The 26,796-nt window shown below is 46.7% G+C and overlaps 2 protein-coding genes across 6 annotated transcripts in view; one reads left to right on the top strand and one right to left on the bottom strand.

Moving 5' to 3' along the window:
- LYAR (Ly1 antibody reactive) lies at positions 1–22,480 on the bottom strand. Of its 2 annotated transcripts, XM_077280140.1 has the most exons (9): positions 22,362–22,480; positions 22,118–22,269; positions 21,823–21,937; positions 20,711–20,818; positions 15,328–15,411; positions 13,581–13,902; positions 11,419–11,484; positions 11,038–11,123; positions 1–622 (listed from the first exon to the last, which is right to left on the bottom strand). In XM_077280140.1, the coding sequence occupies exons 2-9, from the start codon at positions 22,237–22,239 to the stop codon at positions 488–490; spliced, it is 1,038 nt and encodes a 345-aa protein (XP_077136255.1). In that variant the 5' UTR covers positions 22,240–22,269; positions 22,362–22,480; the 3' UTR covers positions 1–487. The 2 variants fall into 2 exon arrangements, with proteins under 2 accessions (XP_077136255.1, XP_077136256.1); XM_077280141.1 differs by lacking the exon at positions 22,362–22,480 and having other exon boundaries at positions 13,581–13,899; positions 22,118–22,355.
- Positions 22,434–26,796, top strand: part of ZBTB49 (zinc finger and BTB domain containing 49) — a 24,415-nt gene continuing 20,052 nt past the window's right edge. The window contains exons 1-2 of one of the 4 annotated variants that reach the window (XM_077280139.1): positions 22,434–22,513; positions 26,461–26,634. Coding sequence is in view for 3 of the 4 variants with exons in the window: in XM_077280136.1 (XP_077136251.1) it covers positions 22,549–22,679; positions 26,461–26,634 (305 nt within the window). In the remaining variant the exon portion in view is untranslated. Of the gene's footprint in view, positions 22,680–26,460; positions 26,635–26,796 lie in introns of all 4 variants that reach the window. The other 3 variants (XM_077280138.1, XM_077280136.1, XM_077280137.1) reach the window with 3 other exon arrangements.

Raw genomic sequence — 26,796 nt, 5'->3', positions numbered from 1 at the left:
TCTTCGAAAAAACCTTTAATTTAAGGTAACTATAAAATATCAACTGGTGATGAATAAAAACATACAAGTCCAGGATGAGAGCAGCATCTATGAGGTCAAAATAACATTTTTTGGACACAACTGGTCATAAAACTCTTTCACATCAAAACGCAGTATAACGGCTCATACGTAGATAACGGTCGGCCACTGAACTGATGGAGGTGATTTTTCTTACCCCTCTATCACCATTGCTTTGGAAGTATTACACACCCACGTTTCAATCTGAGTACACACCAAGCTGTATGGACCCGTCGCGGGTCTATGGACCCAAAGCGCAACAATCTCATACCAGTGGGGCTGTTCAATTTGGGTCAGGAGACCGACGGCCGATCCGTGCTCGTACTGTGAACACAAGTGTACAAAATAAAAAGGGAATAAGTTTCAAAACACATCTGCCTAAAATGATCATCTGAGAACAATGGTGGGAGAACAGTACATCGCTCTGCATTTATTTTACTAGCTTTACTCTCTCTTTTAATACTCTAAATTTTGGGTTCTTCTGTATTTTCTTGTTGAAGGTAGCGAGAAGCTCCTCTTCAGACTTGTGATGCTCGGAGGATATCGCACAATACTGTGCAATGACCTAGAAGAGAAAAAAAAATAGATGAGTAAATAGATTCGCAGGAACATGGACCAGCAAATACAATAACCCATAGTTATCGGAACGAACCACCTCCTACCAGCTGGACCCCCGGTGCCGCTGCCGATTAGTGGGTCCGGTGTGACATCATCGGTATAACCAAAAATCAGAAGGGGCATCAGGAATGGTGGCAAATAGGAGGCGGTTCACAAGGCTGCCGTTTAGTGGTCATGGATAGAGTAGAGTGAATTTGCTCAGGTTCCCTCTCAGGCTACTTTCACACATCAGGTTTTCAGTGTCAGGCTAAATCCGGCGAATGTTGGAAAACCTGGATCCGGTGCAGATTTTGAAAACACCAAGGTTACTTACCGGTAGCCGGTTTTTCCGGAGCCCATGACAGCACACCTGAGAGAGGGATCCGCCCAGTCAGGACAGGAAACCTACTGAAATAAAAGGGCGGTACCTCTCCCTCGCTTCAGTTGGTTTTCCAGAGCATGAGAGGCCCTTTTGGTTAGTACATGGTAATCCATCACCACATTATAAATATAACAAAATACACCCAGCTAAAAAGTGCGCACCAAAGGGTGAAAAAAGAAGGGAGGGAATATACAGGTGCTGTCATGGGCTCCGGAAAAACCGGCTACCGGTAAGTAACCTTGGTGTTTTCCCGTCTCCCATGACAGCACACCTGAGAGATTTTTGGAGAAAGAACACCTTAGGGAGGGACCACCGCTTGTAGCACCCTTCTACCAAAGGTAAGATCAGACGAGGAGGATAGATCTAGCCGGTAGTGTCTAAAGAAGGTAGACGGAGAGGACCAGGTAGCGGCTTTACAAATTTGATCTATCGATACCTCTGCTTTTTCAGCCCAGGAAGTAGACACGGCCCTGGTGGAGTGAGCCTTGATGCCATCAGGGATCGGGGCGCCACAGGAAGCATAGGATAAGGAAATAGCCTCCCTAATCCACCTGGCAATAGTACACTTGGATACCCCATATCCTTTCCTACTACCCTGGAAGGCTACGAAAAGGGATTGATCTTTTCTCCACTGATTAGTCAAGGATATGTACTGCACAATAGCCCTCCTCACATCCAGTGTATGAAATTTTTCCTCCCCTGGGTTCCTAGGATTATTACAAAAGGAGGGCAACACAATCTCTTGACTTCTATGAAATTTAAGTACAACCTTTGGAAGGTATGCCGGATCTGGTCTGAGTACTACCCTGTCATCAAAAATTTGCGTGTAAGGAGGGGAGACGGACAGGGCCTGTAAATCACTCACCCTACGGGCTGATGTTAACGCAACCAGGAGTACCGTTTTAAGAGTGAGTATCTTTAATGATGATTCCTGCAGGGGTTCAAATGGACTATTGGTTAGAGCATTTAATACCAGATTTAAATCCCACGGGGGAAGTCTCTGAATTTTTATCGGTCTAGACCTACTACAGGATTTAATAAAGCGGGACACCCATCTATTGGAGGCAAGATTGCAATTATATAAGGCACCTAATGCCGACACCTGGACCTTGAGTGTATTGGTTGCCAACCCCAGTTGTAAACCCGCTTGTAAAAATTCTAAGATGGTACCCACAGGAGCCTTGTCCCCCAAAGGTTGCCCCGAAAAATCCAGAAACTTTTTCCACGTTCTACCATAAATTCTAGATGTTACTGGTTTTCTACTTTTTAATAAGGTGGAAACTAACCCCGGCGAAAACCCCCGCCTACTTAGTAATGCCCTCTCAAATTCCAGGCTGCAAGATGGAAGCCCTTCACCTGAGAGTGGCATATTGGGCCCTGGGTTAGTAGGTCCGGAATCTCTGGTAGGATCCACGGATCGGTTATAGACATTTGTCTCAGGAGGGAGAACCAAGGTCTTTTCGGCCAAAATGGAGCAATCAATATTACTCTCGCTTGCTCCATTCTGATTTTCCTCACTACTGCTGGTATCATTGCTATTGGTGGAAACACATACGCGAGACTGAAATCCCATTGAATCTGCAGGGCATCTACTGCGAAGGGATTCTCCCTCGGGTCTAGTGAACAGAACCTGTCTACCTTCCTGTTGTTTAGAGTGGCAAACAAATCTATCACAGGTAAGCCCCAGGCCTGCACTATCTCTTGAAAGACCCGGGGATTTAAAGACCACTCCCCCTGCCTCAGTGCCTTGCGACTTAGGTAGTCTGCTCTCGAATTCTCGATTCCCCTTATGTGAAGAGCAGAGAGGGATAGCAGGTGGTGTTCTGCTATTTGTAGGAGGACAGACGCTGACTTCATTAGGGAAGGGGATCTCGTCCCCCCTTGGTGGTTGATATATGCCACCACTGCGCGATTGTCCGACATGACCCTGGTATGGTGGCCCTGAATGATGGGAAGGAAGTGTTTCACAGCTCTTTCTACGGCCCATAATTCCCTTAAATTTGACGCTTGTTGTGACTCTAGATGGGACCACGATCCCTGAACAGAGAGAGTCCCTAAATGAGCTCCCCATCCTGTACCGCTTGCGTCTGTGGTGATGACCTGTTCTATCGGAGTTACCCACTGGACCCCAGATGTTAAATGATTTCTTATGGTCCACCATTTTAGCGAATCCGTTACCCCCAATGAAAGACACAGCTTGCCCTCTAAACGCCCTTTTAACAGTTTTTGCGCCGACAGGACCTCCCACTGTAATAATCTTAGGTGGAATTGAGCCCATCTTACTGCGGGTATACAGGACGTCAGAGAGCCCAGCAAGGACATTGCTTTTCTCAAAGTCATTACAGGGTGTTGAATTGCTGTTTCCACAAGATTTTGGATTTTGACCAGCTTGTTTTCTGGTAGAAGACAAAGCTGACGCCCGGAGTCCAGAACCAGGCCTAGAAAGGACTGAACCGGCTCCGGCGTCAACCTTGATTTGGCAAGATTTATTTTCCACCCCAGCAATTCTAGTGTCGTCATAACCTCTTCTATTTGTGACAGGCAGTGCGCCGCTGAGTTCCCTATTATCAGGAAGTCGTCCAGATATGGAACAATTACCACGTCCCGTGAGCGGAGGAAGGACATGACCTCTGACATCAGCTTGGTAAAAATTCTTGGCGCTATTGACAGGCCGAACGGGAGGGCAGTGTACTGATAGTGCCTGAGACAACCTTGGACATAAACCGCTACCCTTAGGAATTTTTGAAAATCTTGATGAATTGGGACGTGATAATAGGCGTCTTTTAAATCGATAGCTGCCATGAAGCACTGTGGGAACAAGAGTTTTATCGCTGTATTTACAGACTCCATTTTGAAGGAACAGTTTACTACCGATTGATTGAGGCGTTTTAGATTGACGATAGTTCTTAGTGACCCGTCTGGTTTTTTTATCAAAAAAAGAGGGGAATAAAAACCTTTTCCCTGTTCCTTGCACGGGACTTCTATCAAAACACGTTTTGAAACCAGCTCTAGTACCTCTGTTTCCAAGGCTAGCTGCTCTTCCGGGGTTTTTCTTTGGGGTGTTGAAATAAAAGTCCGTCGCGGTGGATAAACAAAATCTATTTTTAGGCCGTCTTTGACCACCATCAGAGCCCAATGAGAGGGGGAGATGTTTACCCAGGCTGGGAAAAAAGATGAAAGCCTCCCCCCTACTGGCCTGGCGTCATTGGGAGGGCTTTTTAGTTGAAGTTGAGGGACCTTTAAACATATATCCAGATCCCCTTTTGTCTCTGGAGTCCCAGCCCCTTCTGTCTCCCGGGGGGCGGCCTCTACTAAATTTGCCCCTCCGAAAATAAGGCCTTCTAAAGTCCACTGGAAAGCGAGGAAAACCCTTTTTCCTGTCACCGGCTTTTTCCAGAATGTCCTCCAACTTTTTACCGAAGAGGAAATGGCCATCACAAGGTATAGAACAGAGTCTGTTTTTTGAGGGCAGGTCTCCCGGGCACCCCTTTAACCAGAGAGCACGCCTAGCTGCATTGGATAAACCTGCAGCTCTGGCCGCCAACCTTACGGAATCTGCTGATGAATCTGCTATAAAGGCGGCTGCCCCTTTAGCCATAGTCACATTAGATAAAATTTCGTCCCTTGGAGCTTTAGATGTCAACTGCTCCTCTATTTGCTGTAGCCAAACAATAAGGGAACGAGACACACAGGTTCCTGCAATTGCAGGTTTCAGAGCGCCTGCGGTTGCTTCCCAGGTGTGTCTTAAGAAACCGTCCGCCTTTTTATCTAAGGGGTCCCTTAATACTCCAGAGTCCTCTAAGGGAAGGGATAGCTTTTTAGAAGATTTTGCTACTGCGCCATCAATCTTAGGCACTTTATCCCAAGTCTCTGAATCTTTTTCCTCAAAGGGGTAACGTCTTTTAGAAGCCGAGGGCAGATTACCCGATTTTTCCGGCTTTTTCCATTCTTTTTCAATAAGGGCTTTTATTTTGGAGTTAACGGGAAACGTACGTTTTCTTTTTTCCTCCAACCCCCCGAACATAATGTCCTCCAGGGATTTGGCTGTCTTCTCATCTTTTAGGCCCATAGAAGCTCTAACGGCTTTAACCAGTTTGTCCATGTTTTCGGTAAGAAAGCATGGACGCCCCCCAATATCACTATCTGAAGAGGAGCCAGGGGACTTAGAGGCGGAGGAGCAGGGAGACAATGGATCCTCCTGATATTCCTCTTCAGAATGAGAAACCTCCGACGCGGAAACTGGTTCTGGGTCTCTACTACCCTTTTTCTTAAGGGCCGCTTTAACAGAGCCTTCTACTTCTGCTCTAATTATTGCCCTTAGAGTAGAGGCAAAGTCAGGGGTTTCTTCCTGGATGGTTTTTTGAATACAATCTAAGCAAAGACTTTTCTGCCACTGGACTGCCAACGGAGCTCTACAGAGGGCACATTCCTTATTCCTGGTCTTGGAGCTAGCCTTCCTCGGCGCCTGCCAAGTAAACAGAAAATGTAGCCTATTACCACCAGGGTGACATTCACGTAGATCACTCACCACCCGCTGACCACAAACGGTACCGGAATCTGAGGCGGACTAGGAGCACGTGGAACGATTCTTCTGGGGGTAGAATCCTGAGACGACCGACCAGGGCGTTTGCCACTCCTTGCGCTCGAGCGGCTATCCTTTTTGGTACGCTGGTGAGCAGGCGTATCACTTGACAGGGGCTCACGCTGCTGCTGCTGCTGCTGTAAAGGCTGCTGCTGCTGCTGGAGTTCCATACGATCCTCCATGTCTGGAATAGCTGTATGGAAATGAGCGTTGTTCCAGCGTTATTTCTCCCTTAATAAAGGGTACTCGTGCTCTCCACCTCTTCCGGTGACCGTTGCGCTCTTTTTCCTTCCCCCTGGATACCGCCGGGTAGCCTGTGGCGTTACCGGCGTTCTCTGCATGGGCGCCGCCATCTTGGATCCGGCACGCCGGTCTGACGTCACGCGGGCACGCCCACTCCCAGCGTACCTTGCGCGCAACGTCAGCCGCGCACCCGGAAGTGGCCCAGCTAAGGGGGAGAGAGCGGCGTGGCGGACAGAGACCGGCCCCAGGAGTCCGGACTGTGCCGGACCGACGCCCGCACGTGCGCAAGAGCCCTATGGGATCTGCGAACGGCGCTACCGCTCCTGAAGGCCGACATACAGGCGCCCTGCCTGTGCTTCCAGTGCCGGGACAGGAGCGGGTAAGAAGATCTTCTGTCAATAAAATCGAACCGCCGTTCTTCAGCACAAGGGGTTCCCATCAGGACAGGAAACCCAACTGAAGCGAGGGAGAGGTACCGCCCTTTTATTTCAGTAGGTTTCCTGTCCTGACTGGGCGGATCCCTCTCTCAGGTGTGCTGTCATGGGAGACGGGAAAAACTGATGTGACGGATCCGTTTTTTTTTTACGGATCCGGCTAGCCTATCTAGAGTATTGGATAAAAAAAAAATTTGGAGCATGCTCAGTTTAAAAAACTGGATCAGGCCGCCGGATCCGCCTTTTTCCTGATCCGGCACCTTCCGGCTCCCATAGGCTTTCATTGTAGCAAACAGCCGGAAGCGCCAGATCCGGCGCTTCAGGCTTTTTCACCGGAGACAAAAAAAGTTGCAATGGACGTTTTTTCAAGAAACCGGAAGCGGCAGATTTGCCGGATCCGGCGAAAACCGGACGAAACGCAATGTCATCCGATGCAATCCGGCACTAATACAAGTCTATGGGAAAAAAAAAACCTGATCCGGCGGCAACATTCGCCTGATCCGTTTTTTTTTTTTTAAATTAGCCGGATTTAGCCTGACGGCGAAAACCTGATGTGTGAAAGTAGCCTTATTTGGCAAGCTATAGCACTTACCGAATAAGCTGCAGAGGGAACCCGGCTTCCTGGATTGCTCTGGCTGATCGGCTGTGCGGCTCCGCAGCTGCATGTGTCGCAGCAACAAACAGGCTCTTTATGCATGTGCTGTGACACAGCTGCGAAGCATGCAGCTGCGGCACCGGAGTGATCCATGTATGAGGGTTCCCTTCGCAGATTATTCAGTAAGTGCTATACCTTACCAAATAAGCAGGGACCCAATCAAATTCGCTCAACTCTGGTCATGGACTACTAAAGTGGACCAGGATTTTTTTTCCTTCTCTTTTCACTTGAGTTTACTTTCCTGTTTTTCAGTACATTATACCAGTGATTTTCAACCTTTTTTGAGCCGCGGCACACTTTTTATACTTAAAAAATCCCGGGGCACACCACCAACCAAAATGGCACAAAATGACACTAAAACAGTACATATTCTACATATAGTTAATAATATAGATTCTAAGGCTATGTTCACACAGTGCAGATTATTTGCGTTTTTTTAGCGTTTTTGCGCTATAAAAACGCTATAAAACCGCAAATAATCTGCATACATTAAGCATCCTATCATTTTTAATGAAATCCGCAATTTCTGTGCACATGATGTGCGTTTTTCCGCATGAAAAACGCATTGCGGTAAAAAACCGGACATGCTCATTAATTTTGCGGTTTTTTCGCGGTTTTCCCACTGTCTAATGCATTGGGAAATGTTTGGGAAAAACCGCGTCAAAAACGCGTCAAAAACGCGCAAAAAAACGCATGCGGTTTTTATGCGGAAATCTGGCAGAAATGTCCGGATTTTCACAGGAATTTTCTGCATCAATTCCTGAACGTGTGTATGGGGCCTAAATGTATTTATACTCACTCAGTGTGAAACCTGGGCCTGTTTCGATAAACACAAAAGGGATATCCTGGCAGGAATGGTGGAAAGACACACACAAAGCTCTTCCTCAACAGTTCTCAGTCTCTCCCTGTTTTTAGTTTTTATCGCAGTCAAGCTTGAGAAGCCCAGCTCACATAGATATGTGGTCGAAAATGGGAGCAATGTCAAAATAGCTTTGTTGGCCAGAATGGGGAACTCCTTGGCAACAGATAACCAAAAACTGTCAAAAGGAAGATCAGCAAACTTTAGCTTTAAACCGCGATCTTGCTTCAGTTCAATGAGTTCCTCTTGCTCCTTTAAAGTCATGTCCTTTCCAGCAACGGATAATGAGCTGTATGGGTCCCTAACCCAGTCAAGGCATTCTGTGAAGGTTGAAGAGAAATAAAACGTTAACTTCTCCTCAAGAGTTTTCAAATGTCTGCCAATCACCTCGCACATTGCAGCAGTGTTGTCATCATGCAGTTTCTCGGTGACGGGAACATCTGAAGGTTGCCACCCTGCACATGTTGCTGCCAGAGCTGCAACTTTAAACAGAATCCGTTCATTTTATCAGTGCTTGTAAGCAGGTTTTCATTTCGGCCTTGCATCTGTGTGTTTAGTTCATTCAGATATTGAAATATATCAGCCAGGTATGCCAGCTTTGCACACCACTCATCACTTGCAAGCAGCTTTGAATAATCGGACCTCTCGTTTGTCAGAAATATTTTAAGTTCCTCTCGCAACTCATACACACGGGCCAGCACTTTGCCGCGTGACAGCCACCTGACCTCCGTGTGGAGCAATAAGATTTTATGTTCCGCTCCCATTTCTGTACACAAAGACGCAAATAAGCGACATCTCAAAGGTCGCGTCTTCACAACGTTCACTATGCGCACAACATCATCCAACCCGGGAGCTAGATCTGCTGGTAAGGTCTTTGCAACGAGGGCCTCACGGTGCAAGAAACAGTGGGTAACAAGAACATCTGGGTTTCTTTCTTTAACCCTACTTACAAAGCCTTTGATGCGCCCGACCATGGCTGCGGCTCCATCAGTGCAGACACCTGTGCAGTTTTCCCATGTAAGCCCACTTTTATCAAGATATTCCGATGTGACCTGGAATATTACCTCTCCTGTTGATTTTTCTGGCAGTGCCTTGCAAAATAGGAAGTTTTCTCTAATGGCTTCTCCATCCACAAAACGCACATTGGCCAACAGCTGACAATGTCCAGTGATATCCGTCGACTCATCAAGTTGCAAGGCAAATTTCTTACTGATCAGCACCTTTTCCAAAACAACTGTTTCAATGTCCGCAGACATTTCATCAATCCGTCTGGCAATTGTGTTATCAGAGAGAGGCACTTTAGCTATCTCTTTGGCTGCGTCAGGGCCAAGCATCTCATTTACAATAGCTTTACAAGCTGGCAGTATTAATGTTTCTGCCACAGTGTGTGACTTTTTTGATTTAGCTATGAGTTCAGCAACAATGTAGCTAGCTTTGAGGGCTCTCTCATTTACCTTTGTGCTTTTTCTCAAAAAAGTTGCCCCTTTCTCATTGTTTGTACGTAAGCGTACAAAATACTCCATCGGCTTGTTTTGAACGGAAGGGTGTTTTGTTTGGAGATGGCGTTTAAGCTTGCTTGGCACCATGGCGCTATTGGATAGCTTCTCACCACACACCAAGCACAGTGGTGTTGGTGCTGTCGCATCTCCAGTGAAAGTAAATCCAAATGAAAGATAGCTTTCACTGTATTGCCTTGAGCTCACCGTCTTGTCTTTTTTCTTTTGTCGACCTCTCATACTAGGGCCTTCATCTGGGTTAGAATTGTGTCCAGGGTCCTGTTCGGCATTTGCCTTTTCCATTCTCAAATACTTCTCCATCACTGCTGAGATAGTGTGCGCAGCCACACACTAAAATAGAAGAGTATTACATTATCTGCCACACTTAAAGGACCTCTGCCAGGTACTAAAAGTACCAGCTTATATGCTGAGTATTCTGCCAACAGTTCATATACTCAGGCAAAAGCTCATATAGTCAGCAACAGCTGATTAACTGTTAATGAGCTGTTGCTGACTTAATGATTATACACAGCATTAATGGCGGGCATTACCTTGGCGGCGGGCAAATGCGAGAGTCTCTCCGCTCTCAGGATGACGCGCCGGCCTCGGTGACGTCATTAAGTCGCGCGAGCGTTCAAAGCTCGCGCATGTGTTATTCCGTGACTGCGCATCGCTGCGCATTGCCGGGGAACAAAACAAAGGGGGCACCATAGTTTGGGGAACTTTCCCCGCGGCACACCCGACCACTAGTGTGCCGCGGAACACTGGTTGAAAATCACTGCATTATACGGTAAAGTGAATGGTTTTCCACAAGCAGTAGACAGAAAAATAAAAAATGCAGTTTTTTTTTTTTCAAAAAGGGAGAAAAAAAAAAACTAAAGCACAAGAATTCAAAACGGCTGCGTCCATAAGGGGCTGTGCTGCAGAGCCTACAGACTTCGGATCAGTGGAAGTCGCAGCATTCAGATCCCCTCCGATCAACAAGTGATCGTACATCCTAGCAATACGCCATTACTTGTAATAATGGGGGGAAACGAATGCGTTGCTCCTCATACAGCCCATACATGTATTAATGGAAATAATTTATCCATAGTAACGCTTTCAAGATTGGGCGATTTTTCATTTATGCGCTTTCGTTTAGTTTCTTTCTTCCTTTTCATCCAAGAGACATAACTTTTTTTATTTTTCTATTCACAGATGTATGGGGGGGATGGTTTTTTGTTGGACGAACTGCAGCTTTGATTGTTAAAATGATTATTGATGTTCAATGTACTGGGAAACAGATTTCAAGTAAAAAAAATAAATAAAAAATGCAATTTTGCTGTTTTTGGGGGGTTTATTTTACAATGCTTAGACTGTGGATAGAAAAAAAATGGCTTTGAATTATGATTTTCAAGGTAAGCGAGAATGCTGTGAAAAAATTGGCACGCATTATTTCCCCAATTATTGGAAGGGAAATAAAACACTCCTTGAGTTTCCAAAAAAAATTCTGCCCTTTTTAGTTATTTTTTTCTCATTAGTGTTGACCAATCAGGCCAATTCATTTTAGATTTTAATAACTCCGACTTGTAGGGATGTGGCGTTACGTTTTTTTCAAAACGTGAACCTGCGATCATCCGAAACTATATACTGAAGTCATGGTCATCTTTGACTACAAAGGTAGCGTCAATCAGCAGCATTTAAAATGCAAACGCAGTGGACCGATGGGTTAGCATGGCAGCCGGGCGCTTACCTTTTTCCTGAGTTTCTTAATGGCCAATTCATTGTCAGGAGCCTGTCTCAGCAGGGCCCGGATTGTTCCCTTCCAGTTAAATTTACCTACAAACAAAAAGAAAAAAATAAAATAAAATAAACAAGTTTATTGCAATAACTAAAACTCTCAGCTAAGAGAGCTGTGATGTAAATAACAGGGATGCAATATTTTTCAGGCCATCGAGCACACAGTAAGCACACGGACATTTGACAGCCCATGTGCTGGTGCAACGCAACATCAGGTCTCCACGGAAAGAGAAAAAAAAATAGATCTACAGACCAGACTCGTGCATATAAAAATGGCAGCCGAGTAGATGATAGAGTTCAGCGCTCGTCTGAATGTAACCTTAAGGAGCCTTACCCGTTTTACCGCTCTCCTCTTCACCATTTTCTTCGGCGCCGTTCTCTTCTGCCTCCTCTTCATCACCTTGGAATAAAATCAATATAGGATGTAAAAACCTAAAAATGTAAACAGTTTTCAAAAGTTTACATGCAGTGTCTTATGCAATCACTGAAAGGGGTTTTCTGATTTGGGAAAACCCTTATGCCTGGGTCAGTAACTGTGCTTCCACCACGGAGTCTCCACCGCTGCTCCTGGCGTCCGTTATATCTGCTGCAGCCAATCAGTTAGCTTAGCAGCTTGTGCCGTCAACTCGGGCAGAGTCCCTGAGCTCACAGATTGGCTGCAGTGCTGTTGATGTGAGGCATCAATGACAGACACTGGGATCAGCGGTTGAGACTCAGTGCTGGACCTGGGGAGGGTGAGGGAAGAACATTTAGTATTTTGTTTTCGTTTTTAAACAAACTGCTGCTGAAAGACAGAGTTTATTTAAAAAAAAAACACACACACACACACACCTTTAAACAAAAGTTTTCAAGGAATCTGTGAGGTTTCCTGTATATAATGTGCAATACTGCCACTTATAACCTATTACGGCCAGGAAGCAGGATGCGCCGTCTGCAGGTACAGCATGACACACGGTCATCTTCGGGAGCAGCGCAGGCAATATCCGCAGTCACAGCTAACGCAGGGCTCCGATGAGGCAGAACCTCGTGATCGCTGTCATGTGCCGCAATTATGGTATCAGTGCAAGCAGCAGAACAGAGCGAGCATCGTTAGATTACAGTGTTTTAGTCCCATTCTGTGTTTTGTTTTTTTTACAAGTCCACTCTAAAAAATGGCTGAAAAGTCACATAAAAAAAAAAACAAACAAAAACAAAACAATTGAAAGACTCTTCCTTTCTATTGTAAAACCACTTTGTTGTTCAGACTTAAGAGTTTTTTTTCGCAGATTCAGGTTTTTAAAAACAAAAACACCCAGTGGCTCCTGATGTAATTTGCTTAAAAAAAATAAAAATAAAAAAAAAGCCCAATCAAAAGTCTGCAAAAAACACTACAGGAAGAGTAGCCAAAAAAAAAAAATAAAAAAGATCCTCACAGCAGGGACATTTCCTGAGCATTTCTTCTAGAAAACTCTTCATTGATAAATAAATAAATAACCTACTGTGCGCCTGTACAGTTTTTCCCCACATGCGATACACCGGCGTATTCCAATCTCCACCTTTTAGCGTTGAGACATTTGAATATACAAAATTCTGCACCGATTAATTGGTTAATTTGTCTTTACAGCGGTCGGAGCTCCAGATTTTTTTCTTGACTGACAGCTATAAACTCCCTGTGTGTAGACACTTATTTTTCCCTAAATAAAACCTATATGATGTGATGACATTACATGGGAGCTTGGCTGAGTGTCCAAGACAGACCCCCCCTAAGAAACGTCAGCCCACAACTATGTGCTTGAGAGCACGGATTACCAACATTGTGGGAGGACGAGAGGCGGGATAACAGGAACGTGGGGAAATGAAGGCTGTGTAATTTAAGGATGTAATGCTCACTAATTCCCTAGTGGACTCATGTAGTATGTTACTTTTTTTGGTAGGGGAGGGTGCTTGCCAGACAACACTTAATATTGAAGAAACTTCGCGTTCTGACAGTTGTAAATTTTTACATTCGGTGCAAGTCTCCTACGGTTGTTTACTATATAGTGAAACACTGATGTTTTTGCACCAGTTTTAACAGACGTCATCCAACCAAAATTCACCATTGAAGCTGCTTTACATATGAGTAATAGTGATGAGCAAGCATGCTGGAATAAGGTACTATGTACTAACCGAGTGTCTTCGGCGTGCACAAATAATACGCTTGAGTCCCCGAGGCTGCATGTCTCGTGGTTGTTCGACAGCTGCAACACCTGCAGGGATTGTCTAACAAACAGGCAATCACAACTTCTGTTGTGGCTTTTGAACTGCCGCCAGACATGCAGCCACGGGGACTCAAGCATATTTTTCGAGCACGCCGAAGACACTCGGTTAGCACACGAGCATGCTCAGATAACACCTTATCCAAGCACGTTCACTCATCACTAATCAGTAACTTGAATTAAATTAAAACGAGGTTTCCCAGATAGAAATAAGTGGCAAGAAAAGCCATCAACATCCAATTCCCATAAACCCCCCTTGTACCTTGTGAATTTTTATGCTTTTTCGATTGAGCTTCCTCTTCTTCAGCCTCCTTTTCCCGCTGCCGCTTTTTCTTCTTTTTTCCTGCAGCCTGCTCACCATCTCGCATATCGTCTTCCATCTTCCGCTTCTTCCCCTTCTTTTTTGTTCCGTTCTGCGTCAGCTCTCCCTCATTTAGTTCTTTTTTCTCTTTCTTATTCTTTTTCTGCCTTTCCTCCTTCCGTTCCCGCTTACTCTTCCTCTCAGTTTCCTCTGTGGCTGCTGAAGACTCGGACTTGCTCTCGCCTGCTAGAGTGTTGGCCGTCTCTGTTGCATTGTTTTTCTGCTACAAAATAATCAATTCCAACAAGTTTAAAGGGCTATTCCCATCTTCATAAATGGATATTCCCTGTAAACACGCTTTTGGAAATTACAGCTTATTAAAATTTGCAGCCATTCTTGACCTATTACCAATGTTTCTATTGTTTACAGCTTGTTGCCTAGGAGACCGACCACCGCTGCGGTCTAGCTTGGTAGTGATATGCTGAAGCTGGCCAGGATTAAGAGGTAGCACCATGCTCTGGCGATCCCGGTCAGCTTCAAAATAGTGCTCAATAGAAAAGAGCCTCTAAGCACTGCGGATGCTGCATCTAGCAGCGGTGGTCGGTCTCCAAGGCAATGAGCTATAAACAAAGAACGGCTGAAAATTTTAATAAGCAGCAAATTGCTTGTATTTAGAAGTACTGACAAATATATATATATATATATATATATATATATATATATATATATATATATATATATATATATATATATATTCCTAGATAGATGTAATAACACCCATAGTCACCTCCGATGTAGGCACTGGCTCTCATGGGGGTCGAATGGTTGTGGCCAATCAGCGCTGGCTTCACTCTCCCTTCCTATAGACATAATCTGAAGAAGTGAGAGCCGAGATTGGTCTCCCACTTCCTTCAGAAGTCTTGATTTGTCCAAAGGAGCTGAAAGCGAAGCGTTGATTGGCAGCAGTGATCGCGTGACATAATAATGGTATGTGATCCCCAGGAGACAGGTGCTGACACCGCTGGAACAGTGCCAGCATCAGAGGCGAGTATAAGTGTTATTATTTTACTGGAGGAAAACCTAAGGTTTCACAAGGGATTTAGTGGACAACCCCACTGACATTTTAATAGATCCAACAGATTATTTTTGGATTCCTATTATATGTCCACCGGGTCATAAAGGGAAACTACAACAAAGATGTAAACAGAATATTGCAAATAATATGCATGAAGAAAAGCACTTAGGTTCTGTTCACATTTGCGTCATGGCTTCCATTGATAACTGTGTAATCTTGACTTTACGCTGCAGTGGAGGTGTGGGGAAAGTGAACACTAAGGCCTCATTCAGACGTCCATATTTTCATGCAGGGAACATGGGGACTGTTCATATGCCTATGTTTTTTTTGTCAGCAAAAAAATAAATAAAAAAAAAAAATTACGGAAACATGTCTGTTTTTAATCGGAGTCAAGGATCAAAATTATCCATACAATTCTATGCGTCTGTGAAAATCACGTTCAGGACACGGACGGCATCAGAGTGCAGTCAGTGGGCTGTCCATGACTAACACTGCCATGTATGGGAGGAGCAAACAATACGGTGAAGAGGCGTCCGGGGTAGGTCCCTGAATATGACTGATTACCATAAAAAAATAAATGCATGTCATACAATAATCTCCCTCACCCCAGACAGCCCACACATCAGTACGTACATTACTTATGGCTTCCTCAAAAATCCCCCACACTTTGTCCTGTAGAGCCGGACTGTGAACCTTTAAACTGTTTTTCATCCAATTCTAGAAAAAAAGAAAAAAAATATTGCAGACAGTTAAAGCGGTGCTCAATATTATTATGCAAAAGTTTTACTTTACTCAGATCTTAATCTTTGGCTGCTTTTCAGCTCGGCCACACTTAGCGCAGGGTGTGATGGGAGACTAAGGGTATGTGCACACGTTCAGGTTTTTCTCTTTTTTTCGCCATAAAAATGCTATAAAAACTCATTAACCCCTTCATGACCTTGCCGTTTTTTGCAATTCTGACCAGTGTCCCTTCATGAGGTAATAACTCAGGAACGCTTCAACGGATCCTAGCGATTCTGAGATTGTTTTTTCGTGACATATTGGGCTTCATGTTAGTGGTAAATTTAGGTCGATAATTTCTGAGTTTATTTGTGAAAAAAACGGAAATTTGGCAAAAATTTTGAAAATTTCGCAATTTTCACATTTTGAATTTTTATTCTGTTAAACCAGAGAGTTATGTGACACAAAATAGTTAATAAATAACATTTCCCACATGTCTACTTTACATTAGCACAATTTTGGAAACACATTTTTTTTTTGCTAGGAAGTTATAAGGGTTAAAATTTGACCAGTGATTTCTCATTTTTACAACAAAATTTACAAAACCATTTTTTTTAGGGACCACCTCACATTTGAAGTCAGTTTGAGGGTTCTATATGGCTGAAAATACCCAAAAGTGACACCATTCTAAAAACTGCACCCCTCAAGGTGCTCAAAACCACATTCAAGAAGTTTATTAACCCTTCAGGTGTTTCACAGCAGCAGAAGCAACATGGAAGTAAAAAATGAACATTTAACTTTTTAGTCACAAAAATGATCTTTTAGCAACAATTTTTTATTTTCCCAAGGGTAAAAGGAGAAACTGGACCACGAACGTTGTTGTCCAATTTGTCCTGAGTACGCTGATACCTCATATGTGGGGGTAAACCACTGTTTGGGCGCACGGCAGGGCTCGGAAGGGAAGGAGCGCCATTTGACTTTTTGAATGAAAAATTGGCTCCAATCTTTAGCGGACACCATGTCGCGTTTGGAGAGCCCCCGTGTGCCTAAACATTGGAGCTCCCCCACAAGTGACCACATTTTGGAAACTAGACCCCCCAAGGAACTTATCTAGAAGCATGGTGAACACTTTAAACCCCCAGGTGCTTCACAAATTGATCCGTAAAAATGAAAAAGTACTTTTTTTTTCACAAAAAAATTATTTTAGCCTCAATTTTTTCATTTTCACATGGGCAACAGGATAAAATGGATCCTAAATTTTGTTGGGCAATTTCTCTTGAGTATAGCGATACCTCACATGTGGGGGTAAACCACTGTTTGGGCACATGGTAAGGCTCGGAAGGGAAGGAGCGCCATTTGACTTTTTGAATGGAAAATTAGCTCCAATCGTTAGCGGACACCATGTCGCGTTTGGAGAGCCCCTGTGTGCCTAAACATTGGAGCTCCCCTACAAGTGACCCCATTTTGGAAACTAGACCCCCCAAGGAACTTATCTAGATGCATAGTGAGCACTTATAACCCCCAGGTGCTTCACAGAAGTTTATAACGCAGAGCCGTGAAAATAAAAAAATAATTTTTCTTTCCTCAAAAATGATTTTTAGCCCAGAATTTTTTATTTTCCCAAGGGTAATAGGAGAAATTGGACCCCAAATGTTGTTGTCCAGTTTGTCCTGAGTACGATGATACCCCATATGTGGGGGTAAACCACTGTTTGGGCGCACGGCAGGGCTCGGAAGGGAAGGCACGCCATTTGGCTTTTTGAATGGAAAATTAGCTCCAATCATTAGCGGACACCATGTCGCGTTTGGAGAGCCCCTGTGTGCCTAAACATTGGAGCTCCCGCACAAGTGACCCCATTTTGGAAACTAGACCTCCCAAGGAACTAATCTAGATGTGTGGTGAGCACTTTGAACCCCCAAGTGCTTCACAGAAGTTTATAACGCAGAGCCATGAAAATAAAAAATAATTTTTCTTTTCTCAAAAATGATTTTTTAGCCCACAATTTTTTATTTTCCCAAGGGTAACAGGAGAAATTGGACCCCAAAAGTTGTCCAGTTTCTCCTGAGTACGATGATACCCCATATGTGGGGGTAAACCACTGTTTTGGCACACGTCGGGGTTCGGAAGGGAAGTAGTGACGTTTTGAAATGCAGACTTTGATGGAATGCTCTGCGGGCGTCAGGTTGCGTTTGCAGAGCCCCTGATGTGCCTAAACAGTAGGAACTCCCCACAATTGACTCCATTTTGGAAACTAGACCCCCAAGGGAACTTATCTAGATGTGTAGTGAGCACTTTGAACCCCCAAGTGCTTCACAGAAGTTTATAACGCAGAGCCGTGAAAATAAAAAATGTGTTTCCTTTCCTCAAAAATATTTTTTTAGCCCAGAATTTTTTATTTTTGCAAGAGTAACAGGAGAAATTGGACCCCAAAAGTTGTTGTCCAGTTTCTCCTGAGTACGCTGATACCCCATATGTGGGGGTAAACCACTGTTTGGGCACACGTCAGGGCTCGGAAGGGAAGTAGTGACATTTGAAATGCAGACTTTGATGGAATGGTCTGCGGGCGTCACATTGCATTTGCAGAGCCCCTGATGTGCCTAAACAGTAGAAACACCCCACAAGTGACCCCATTTTGGAAACTAGACCCCCGAAGGAACTTATCTAGATGTGTGGTGAGCACTTTCAACCCCCAAGTGCTTCACAGAAGTTTATAACGCAGAGCCGTGAAAATAAAAAATAATTGTTCTTTCCTCAAAAATTATGTTTTAGCAAGTAATTTTTTATTTTTGCAAGGGTAACAGGAGAAATTGGACCCCAACAGTTGTTGCCCAGTTTGTCCTGAGTACGCTGGTACCCCAAATGTGGGGGTAAACCACTGTTTGGGCGCACGTCGGGGCTTGGAAGGGCGGGAGCACCATTTGACTTTTTGAACGCAAGATTGGCTGGAATCAATGGTGGCGCCATGTTGCGTTTGGAGACCCCTGATGTGCCTAAACAGTGGAAACCCCTCAATTCTAACTTCAACACTAACCCCAACACACCCCTAATCCTAATCCCAACTGTAGCCATAACACTAATCACAACCCTAACCCCAACACACCCCTAGCCACAACCCTAACCGCAACACAACCGTAACCCTAATTCCAACCCTAATCCTAACCCTAATCCCAACCGTAACCCTAATCCCAACCCTAACCACAACTGTAACCCCAACACACCCCTAACCCTATCCGTAACCCTAACCACAAGCCTAATCTTAACCCTATTTCAAACCCTAGCCCTAATTCCAACCCTAACTCTAATTCCAACCCTAACCCTAAGGCTATGTGCCCACGTTGCGGATTCGTGTGAGATTTTTCCGCACGATTTTTGAAAAATCTGCAGGTAAAAGGCACTGCGTTTTGCCTGCGGATTTACAGCAGATTTCCAGTGTTTTTTTGTGCGGATTTCACCTGCGGATTCCTATTGAGGAACAGGTGTAAAACGCTGCGGAATCCGCACAAAGAATTGACATGCTGCGGAAAATACAATGCAGCGTTTCTGCACGGAATTTTCCGCACCATGGGCACAGTGGATTTGGTTTTCCTTAGGTGTACATGGTACTGTAGACCTGATGTAAAACTGCTACGAATTCGCAGCGGCCAATCCGCTGCGGATCCGCGGCCGATCCGCTGCGGATCCGCTGCCGATCCGCTGCCGATCCGCGGCCGATCCGCTGCGGATCCGCGGCCGATCCGCTGCGGATCCGCGGCCGATCCGCTGCGGATCCGCGGCCGATCCGCTGCGGATCCGCGGCCGATCCGCTGCGGATCCGCGGCCGATCCGCTGCGGATCCGCGGCCGATCCGCTGCGGATCCGCGGCCGATCCGCTGCGGATCCGCGGCCGATCCGCTGCGGATCCGCGGCCGATCCGCTGCGGATCCGCGGCCGATCCGCTGCGGATCCGCGGCCGATCCGCTGCGGATCCGCGGCCGATCCGCTGCGGATCCGCGGCCGATCCGCTGCGGATCCGCGGCCGATCCGCTGCGGATCCGCGGCCGATCCGCTGCGGATCCGCGGCCGATCTGCTGCGGATCCGCGGCCGATCCGCTCTGTGTGCACATGCCATAACCCTACCCCTAACCCTAACCCTACCCGTAACCCTAACCCTACCCCTAACCCTAGTTCTAACCCTAGTTCTAACCCTAGTGGAAAAAGAAAAAAAAATATTTTCTTTATTTTATTATTGTCCCTACCTATGGGGGTGATAAAGGGGGGGGTTTATTTATTATTTTTTTATTTTGATCGCTGTGATAGAACCTACCACAGCGATCAAAATGTACCTGTAATGAATCAGCCAGCCGGCAGATTCGGCGGGCGCACTGAGCATGCGCCCGCCATCTTGGAAGATGGCGGCGCCCAGGGAGAAGACGGACCGACTTCGGGAGGCTCGGTAAGTATGAGGGGGGTGGTGGGGGGGTGGATCGGAGCACAGGGGGGGGGATCGGAGGACGCAGGGAGCGGACAGGAGCATGGGGGAGCGGACAGGAGCACGGGGGAGCGAACAGGGGGACGGAGGGGGGTACCGGACAGAACGGAGGACTGGGGAGATCGGGGGCGGTGGGGGGGGCCAGAACATGATTTCCAGCCATGGCAGATGCTATTGCAGCATCGGCCATGGCTGGATTGCAATATTTCACCATTTTCATAGGTGAAATATTGCAAATTGCTCTGATTGGCTGTTGCACTTTCAACAGCCAATCAGAGCGATCGTAGCCACGTGGGGGCAAAGCCACCCCCCCTAGGCTGAAGTACAACTCCCCCTCTCCCTGCAGATCGGGTAAAATAGGAATTAACCCTTTCACCCGATCTGCAGGGATGCGATCATTCCATGATGCCACATAGGCGTCATGGGTCGGGAAGGGGTTAAAAATGCATACATTATGCATCCTATCATTTGGAATGCATTCTGCATGTTTTGTGCAAATGGTGTTTTTTTCCGCTAAAATAACACATCGCAGTAAAAAAAAGCAGCATATTCATTAATTTTGCGGATTTTCCGCAATTCTATGCATTTGGAAAAAAACGAGAAAAAACGCACAAAAAACGAGTCAAAAACGCATGAAAAAACGCGAAAAAAAAACGCATGCGGATTTCTGGCAGAAATGTCCGGTTTTCGTCAGGAAAATTTCTGCAAGAAATCCTGACGTGTGCACATACCCTAAAGCTTATTTACAGGGTCTATAAGTAATCTCAGACCGGTCCCCAGCCTCATCATTGGTCCCTCCGAACATTGTGTGATGGGAGGACGACTCACCTGGAATTTAGCCTTCTTTTTTGGAACATTATCAAATGCACTAATTTGATTTAAAATGTCCCTTACGTCGCTGCTAATGGTCGGCTTCTTCATCGCTTCTTGTATCCTCTGAAACAGGAAAGAAAACAAGTGTGAAATAAATGATGACAACTTCTAGAAAATCCATTTCTATCAGGATAGGCGATCGGTAAGGGGTTCGGCCGCTGTGAACCGTACAGGAAACTTGTATCCGTAACATACATGGCGCACTAGATCGGAAGCCGAACCGCCGACCCAATCATTCCCTATCGCAACAGAGTGCAGCCCCATGAGGCATTAATAGAGCGGCGGTCAGACATCCACACTGCTACCACGGCATCCACCAGCTGCAGAGCCCACAATCAGTATTTGGTCAGCATTTTACATCAGTATTTGTAAGCCATTATCAGGAGTGGGTGAGAAATGCAGAAGTGGTGACGTATTCCCATTAGACTTTTCCTCTAATTGTTCCTCACCTGGTTTTGTCTTACACATACTGATGTAAAATACTGACCAAATACTGACCGTGGCCTTGGAAGAAACACCGCAAGTCATCTTATCTAAACTCAGGATTGGAAGCCCTGCCAGGAACAGTTCAGACATCTGGTCGAAAATTCCATCTTTCTGCTCCATTATAAGAGCAGGCAAATGGAATCAGTGATACATTGCATTAGTTATAATAATGAAAGTACAGATATATATATATATATATATACATACATATACACATTGGAGACCTATTCTGTAAAGCAATGAAGTAGCTGGAACTGTTCAGGCTTATGTATCAGTGGAATGTCCGGGGATGGAAGAATGAAGTATATGGTAGAAAGAACACCCTGCCTACAGCAAAGCACGGAGGGGGCTCCACGATGCCCACAGCACAGCATGCTTGTCATGAAGCGTGTGAATAATTCTGAGACTGCGGCAGTCAGTAAAAGTAACATTTTGTGATGATTTTGGAGAAATCTCTTGTTATACTAGTTTTGAGCGATTTATAATGTTCCTCTTTGAGAAGGATGGTGCATGTTACTGATAATCAGACTCTGCGATGGAGGATGAGTGATTGTTGGCAGCGGTCCACGCCGGCCCCTCACCTGGATCCACTGCACCTGCTTCTCTTCCCCTTTCTTAGCTTTCGCTTCGAAGCCTTTGCCGCCATATTTCTCATCTTCGGTGACACATTTCAGGTGGGTTTTATAGTCGCCTCCCCTGCAGGACACAAGTGTGAGGAACGGTCACTTTGCACGGCCACAATACGGCGACACTCCGCGTCTGATAGTCCAGAACCCCTGGTAATTCGGCATGTGACAGAGCAGAAGTGCCGGAGTATCGGGGGATCTCACAGCCGCCCCCTATGGTCACAGAGGATGGAAGATGCACAGGACGCACCAGAAATCTTTACCACAGTCGATGCAGGACAGACACTGGCAGCTGCGGCAGTTGCCCACATGTTTCTCCACTTGCGCCTTCTTTAGGGACTCGCCACAGCCATTGCAGGTGAAAAACACCATGGTGACGCCGCGGCACAGGACGGACAGCACCTGCAGACACAGAACGCGTTATAGGGAGACTTTACAGCTGGTAAATTACCCGGCCCCTCAGTAACTGAACGCCGGCCCGTCAGCACGCTCACCTCACACACACCACGTGTGCCCCGCTACAGCGGCGCTGCTGCGTGACGTCACTTCCTGTAAACTTGACAGGCCAGGAGCCGGCTTCGCTGGCGGCGGAAGTGACGTTCTGGTCGCGCAGAATTGGCGTCACTGAGGAGAAGCAGAGTGGCAGGTAAGGTGCCGGTGCTGCTGACCTGGGCAGTAGTGATGTCAGCCGTCCCCATAGTGAGCCGCGCTCCACTGCCGTGTGTGTGTGGTCTGGATGGTGGGAAGCCTCCGTGTACTACTACTCCCAGCATGTCATGTCTGCAGTCCATAAACCGCCTGCAGCTGGTGACGTAAGGAAAAGAATAAACAGCAGCTCCCTGTTCTCACAGAGCTGGGGGTGTGTGAAATGGGGGCGCTCTGTCCTCAGCCCTGGAGCTATGGGGGCTCCCAGCGTGACCTCAGCCCTGGAGCTATGGGGGCTCCCAGCGTGACCTCAGCCCTGGAGCTATGGGGGCTCCCAGCGTGACCTCAGCCCTGGAGCTATGGGGGCTCCCAGCGTGACCTCAGCCCTGGAGCTATGGGGGCTCCCAGCGTGTCCTCAGTCCTGGAGCTATGGGGGCTCCCAGCATGTCCTCAGCCCTGGAGCTATGGGGGCGCTCCCAGCGTGTCCTCAGCCCTGGAGCTATGGGGGCTCCCAGCGTGTCCTCAGCCCTGGAGCTATGGGGGCGCTCCCAGCGTGTCCTCAGCCCTGGAGCTATGGGGGCTCCCAGCGTGTCCTCAGCCCTGGAGCTATGGGGGCGCTCCCAGCGTGTCCTCAGTCCTCCAGCGAAGAAAGAGAGCGCATGTCACCCCCCTCCACCGAGGAAAGAGAGCGCATGTCGCCCCCTTCAAGTGAGGAAAGAGAGCGCATGTCGCCCCCCTCCAGGTAGGAAAGAGAGTGCATGTCGCCCCCCTCCAGCGAGGAAAGAGTGCATGTCGCCCCCCTCCAGCGAGAAAGGAGAGCGCATGTCGCCCCCTCCACCAAGGAAAGAGAGCGCATGTCGCCCCCTCCACCGAGGAAAGAGAGCGCATGTCGCCCCCTCCACCGAGGAAAGAGAGCGCATGTCGCCCCCTCCACCGAGGAAAGAGAGCGCATGTCGCCCCCTCCACCGAGGAAAGAGAGCGCATGTCGCCCCCTCCACCGAGGAAAGAGAGCGCATGTCGCCCCCTCCACCGAGGAAAGAGAGCGCATGTCGCCCCCTCCACCGAGGAAAGAGAGCGCATGTCGCCCCCTCCACCGAGGAAAGAGAGCGCATGTCGCCCCCTCCACCGAGGAAAGAGAGCGCATGTCGCCCCCTCCACCGAGGAAAGAGAGCGCATGTCGCCCCCTCCACCGAGGAAAGAGAGCGCATGTCGCCCCCTCCACCGAGGAAAGAGAGCGCATGTCGCCCCCTCCACCGAGGAAAGAGAGCGCATGTCGCCCCCTCCACCGAGGAAAGAGAGCGCATGTCGCCCCCTCCACCGAGGAAAGAGAGCGCATGTCGCCCCCTCCACCGAGGAAAGAGAGCGCATGTCGCCCCCTCCACCGAGGAAAGAGAGCGCATGTCGCCCCCTCCACCGAGGAAAGAGAGCGCATGTCGCCCCCTCCACCGAGGAAAGAGAGCGCATGTCGCCCCCTCCACCGAGGAAAGAGAGCGCATGTCGCCCCCTCCACCGAGGAAAGAGAGCGCATGTCGCCCCCTCCACCGAGGAAAGAGAGCGCATGTCGCCCCCTCCACCGAGGAAAGAGAGCGCATGTCGCCCCCTCCACCGAGGAAAGAGAGCGCATGTCGCCCCCTCCACCGAGGAAAGAGAGCGCATGTCGCCCCCTCCACCGAGGAAAGAGAGCGCATGTCGCCCCCTCCACCGAGGAAAGAGAGCGCATGTCGCCCCCTCCACCGAGGAAAGAGAGCGCATGTCGCCCCCTCCACCGAGGAAAGAGAGCGCATGTCGCCCCCTCCACCGAGGAAAGAGAGCGCATGTCGCCCCCTCCACCGAGGAAAGAGAGCGCATGTCGCCCCCGCATGTAGCCGTCATCCTAGTTGCTTTTTTTTTTTTCCCCCAGTAAAGCAGGTAGACTCAACTTTTTTTTTTATCCATTAACTCTTAACAAGGGATCAGTTAAAAAAAAACAGATGAAATTAGTCTGCCTTCTTTGTGTCCTCCTCTTTACGTGGACCCCCATAGACTTTACTGGCCGAGTCTCCTCTACAAAACGGAGCAGAACACGACCTGCTCTGAGTCTTATAACTGCTCTGTAATCATCAATGAACCTCTATGGGTCGGTGCGCTGCTCGAAAAAAAAAAATGTCCATCTAGGACTATGACACGTGAATGTAGGCTAATAGATCAGTAATAGTAATCAGCAAAGAGGGTCCGTGCCCGCTCCTCCCTGCTGGGGCTCATGGATGAGTTTCTTTCGTCATCCAGGTCTTGTGATAGCAGAAGTCTGTTATTTCCTACATGGACACGAGCTGATTATCCGCCTGCAGACCGCTCATTAGTGGCCGGATTATGGTCATTGAAGCCTGCGTTCCCTTTTGTTCTTGCTGCTAATCTCCATGAGTGAATGAAGAGTTTCCTGGCTGCTCTTGTCCCGTACAGTAGCTGGCACGTACCTCCATATACTATTATATAGGGCAGTGGGCCGGTGAGCTCCGCCGCCTACAGCTGGCCTTCGTAAATCTGCACGTTCTCCATGTAGGACAGGCAGATGTCTCCAGTTTAGAGAACATGGGTACACCGTCCATGATGCAGCCCCTTTTTCTGAGTATAACGAGGACGTATAAATCAGACCGCAGTGCACGGACTGGCCGGCAGGTCTACCCACCCAAGCATGACAGCTTCTTGTAGTTCTCTGCAGCTGTCCCTCTCGGGCCGGTAGAGCCGCTGGCCAGTCCGCGCGCTGCGGTCTGATTTATACGGCCATCTCACGTTCAGGTAGATTATAATCCATATCTGCTACTTCTTATCTTAAATTTGGGCAAAAAACGCTTTGGCAAAGAACGTTTGAGTACATCCGAAATGTGTCATCATCTGTCTTGGGTGTAAACTTTTTGTATGGAGTAAAAAAAATTTTTTTTGTTACCAGGAGCTGGAATTCATAACTCCATGTTTTGTTTCCTTATTATAATCCATATCTGCTAGATTTTATCTTTAATTTGGTCAAAAATTTTGGGTCACATTTCACCTCCAGCAGCACAAAGGTTATTTTGAGGTATTAATGGACCAATTCATTGTGTCATTTGTGCCTTATATTTTGTCTGGTTTATATATTTTTTTACTCCCGTTTTTCATTTGCGCCTTATTATTTTTGTAATTTTTTAAATTTTTTATTTTTTTTAAATTTTGTGTGTGTTCTCCTTGTTGTTGTTTTTTATTTTTTAGATTGCTTTTATGATCATCATTGTGCGCAGGATTTGAGATTTCCAGATGTTGGGGGTTTTTTTTGACTGATATATAAAAGGCTCTAAATTTTCACAAAAATGTACCCTTCTCTCCTCCCTGGAGGGATTTTATGCACTTCTGAATTTTTTGAGCCTATCGTGCCACTTTTTACAATGTAAACGCACAAAGAAAGAGGAAAAACTCACTGAACCGTTGCCCCATTTTGAAGAAGTAGACAAAAAAAAAATAGAATAACCCAAGACAAAAAAAAGAAGTGTAACTTGAACCCCCCCCCAAAAAAAATAAAAATGATGAACCTTGTCTAGTGAGGCAGCCAATCAATCGTCTGACTGCGGGGGGCACCTGGTGAAAATGAAGATTGGGGAGAGGCTGGGGTCCATTATGTGACTTAATATTTTTTTTAACACTACGATGACCAAATTTCTAACCCCTTTTAAAGCATTATATACCATAATAAATCACATAATAAATCCACCAATGTTACAGTTGTCCTGCTACGATTATGCTCGCACCATGTGCACGTGACCGCTGCAGTCAATCTCTGGGTTAGATTACTTGTGCTCCATGGAGGCTTCCACACAGTTACCTTAGGTAGCCCCTTCTGAATTTCTGATGCCCTGTCCTAGTTTTCCAGTCCTGGCAGGACGCAGCCTAGGAGTACTGACTTTCACTGTGATGATGGCTCCTTTTTCTTCTTATCTCTAGAGCATTGAGATGGTCGTACAGGATGGACCCGGCGGCCAGTCACAGTTGTCACCTTCTGCAGCAACTGCATGAGCAACGTATCCAAGGGCTGCTGTGCGACTGCATGCTGGTGGTGAAAGGCGTCTGCTTTAAAGCTCATAAGAACGTGCTCGCTGCTTTTAGTCAGTATTTTCGGTAAGTTATCGGTCATCCAAAGATTTATTGTCTGCAGCACAAATGTTTTTTTTTTCCTTAACAGAAATCCTCCGGATTGGATTATTTGTGCACGTAGGGTACCTTTTAGTATTTAAAAGGGGTTATTGACCTTTGGGGACATTTTTTTTTTTTTTTTTACTT

Source organism: Ranitomeya variabilis, chromosome 1 (assembly GCF_051348905.1).
Source record: "Ranitomeya variabilis isolate aRanVar5 chromosome 1, aRanVar5.hap1, whole genome shotgun sequence".
Taxonomy (NCBI): domain Eukaryota; kingdom Metazoa; phylum Chordata; class Amphibia; order Anura; family Dendrobatidae; genus Ranitomeya; species Ranitomeya variabilis.
Note: the sequence above shows the minus strand (reverse complement) of the source record. Positions and strands in the feature narration are given on the sequence as shown.

Excerpts from the sequence above, each read along its gene's own strand:
- LYAR (XM_077280140.1), bottom strand. The coding sequence starts at position 22,239 with ATGGTGTTTTTCACCTGCAATGGCTGTGGCGAGTCCCTAAAGAAGGCG. Across the intron at positions 11,124-11,418 it reads AGAGGAGAGCGGTAAAACGG|GTAAATTTAACTGGAAGGGA; the intron begins GTAAGGCTCCTT and ends TTTTGTTTGTAG. Across the intron at positions 623-11,037 it reads TTAAGAAACTCAGGAAAAAG|GTCATTGCACAGTATTGTGC; the intron begins GTAAGCGCCCGG and ends TTTCTCTTCTAG.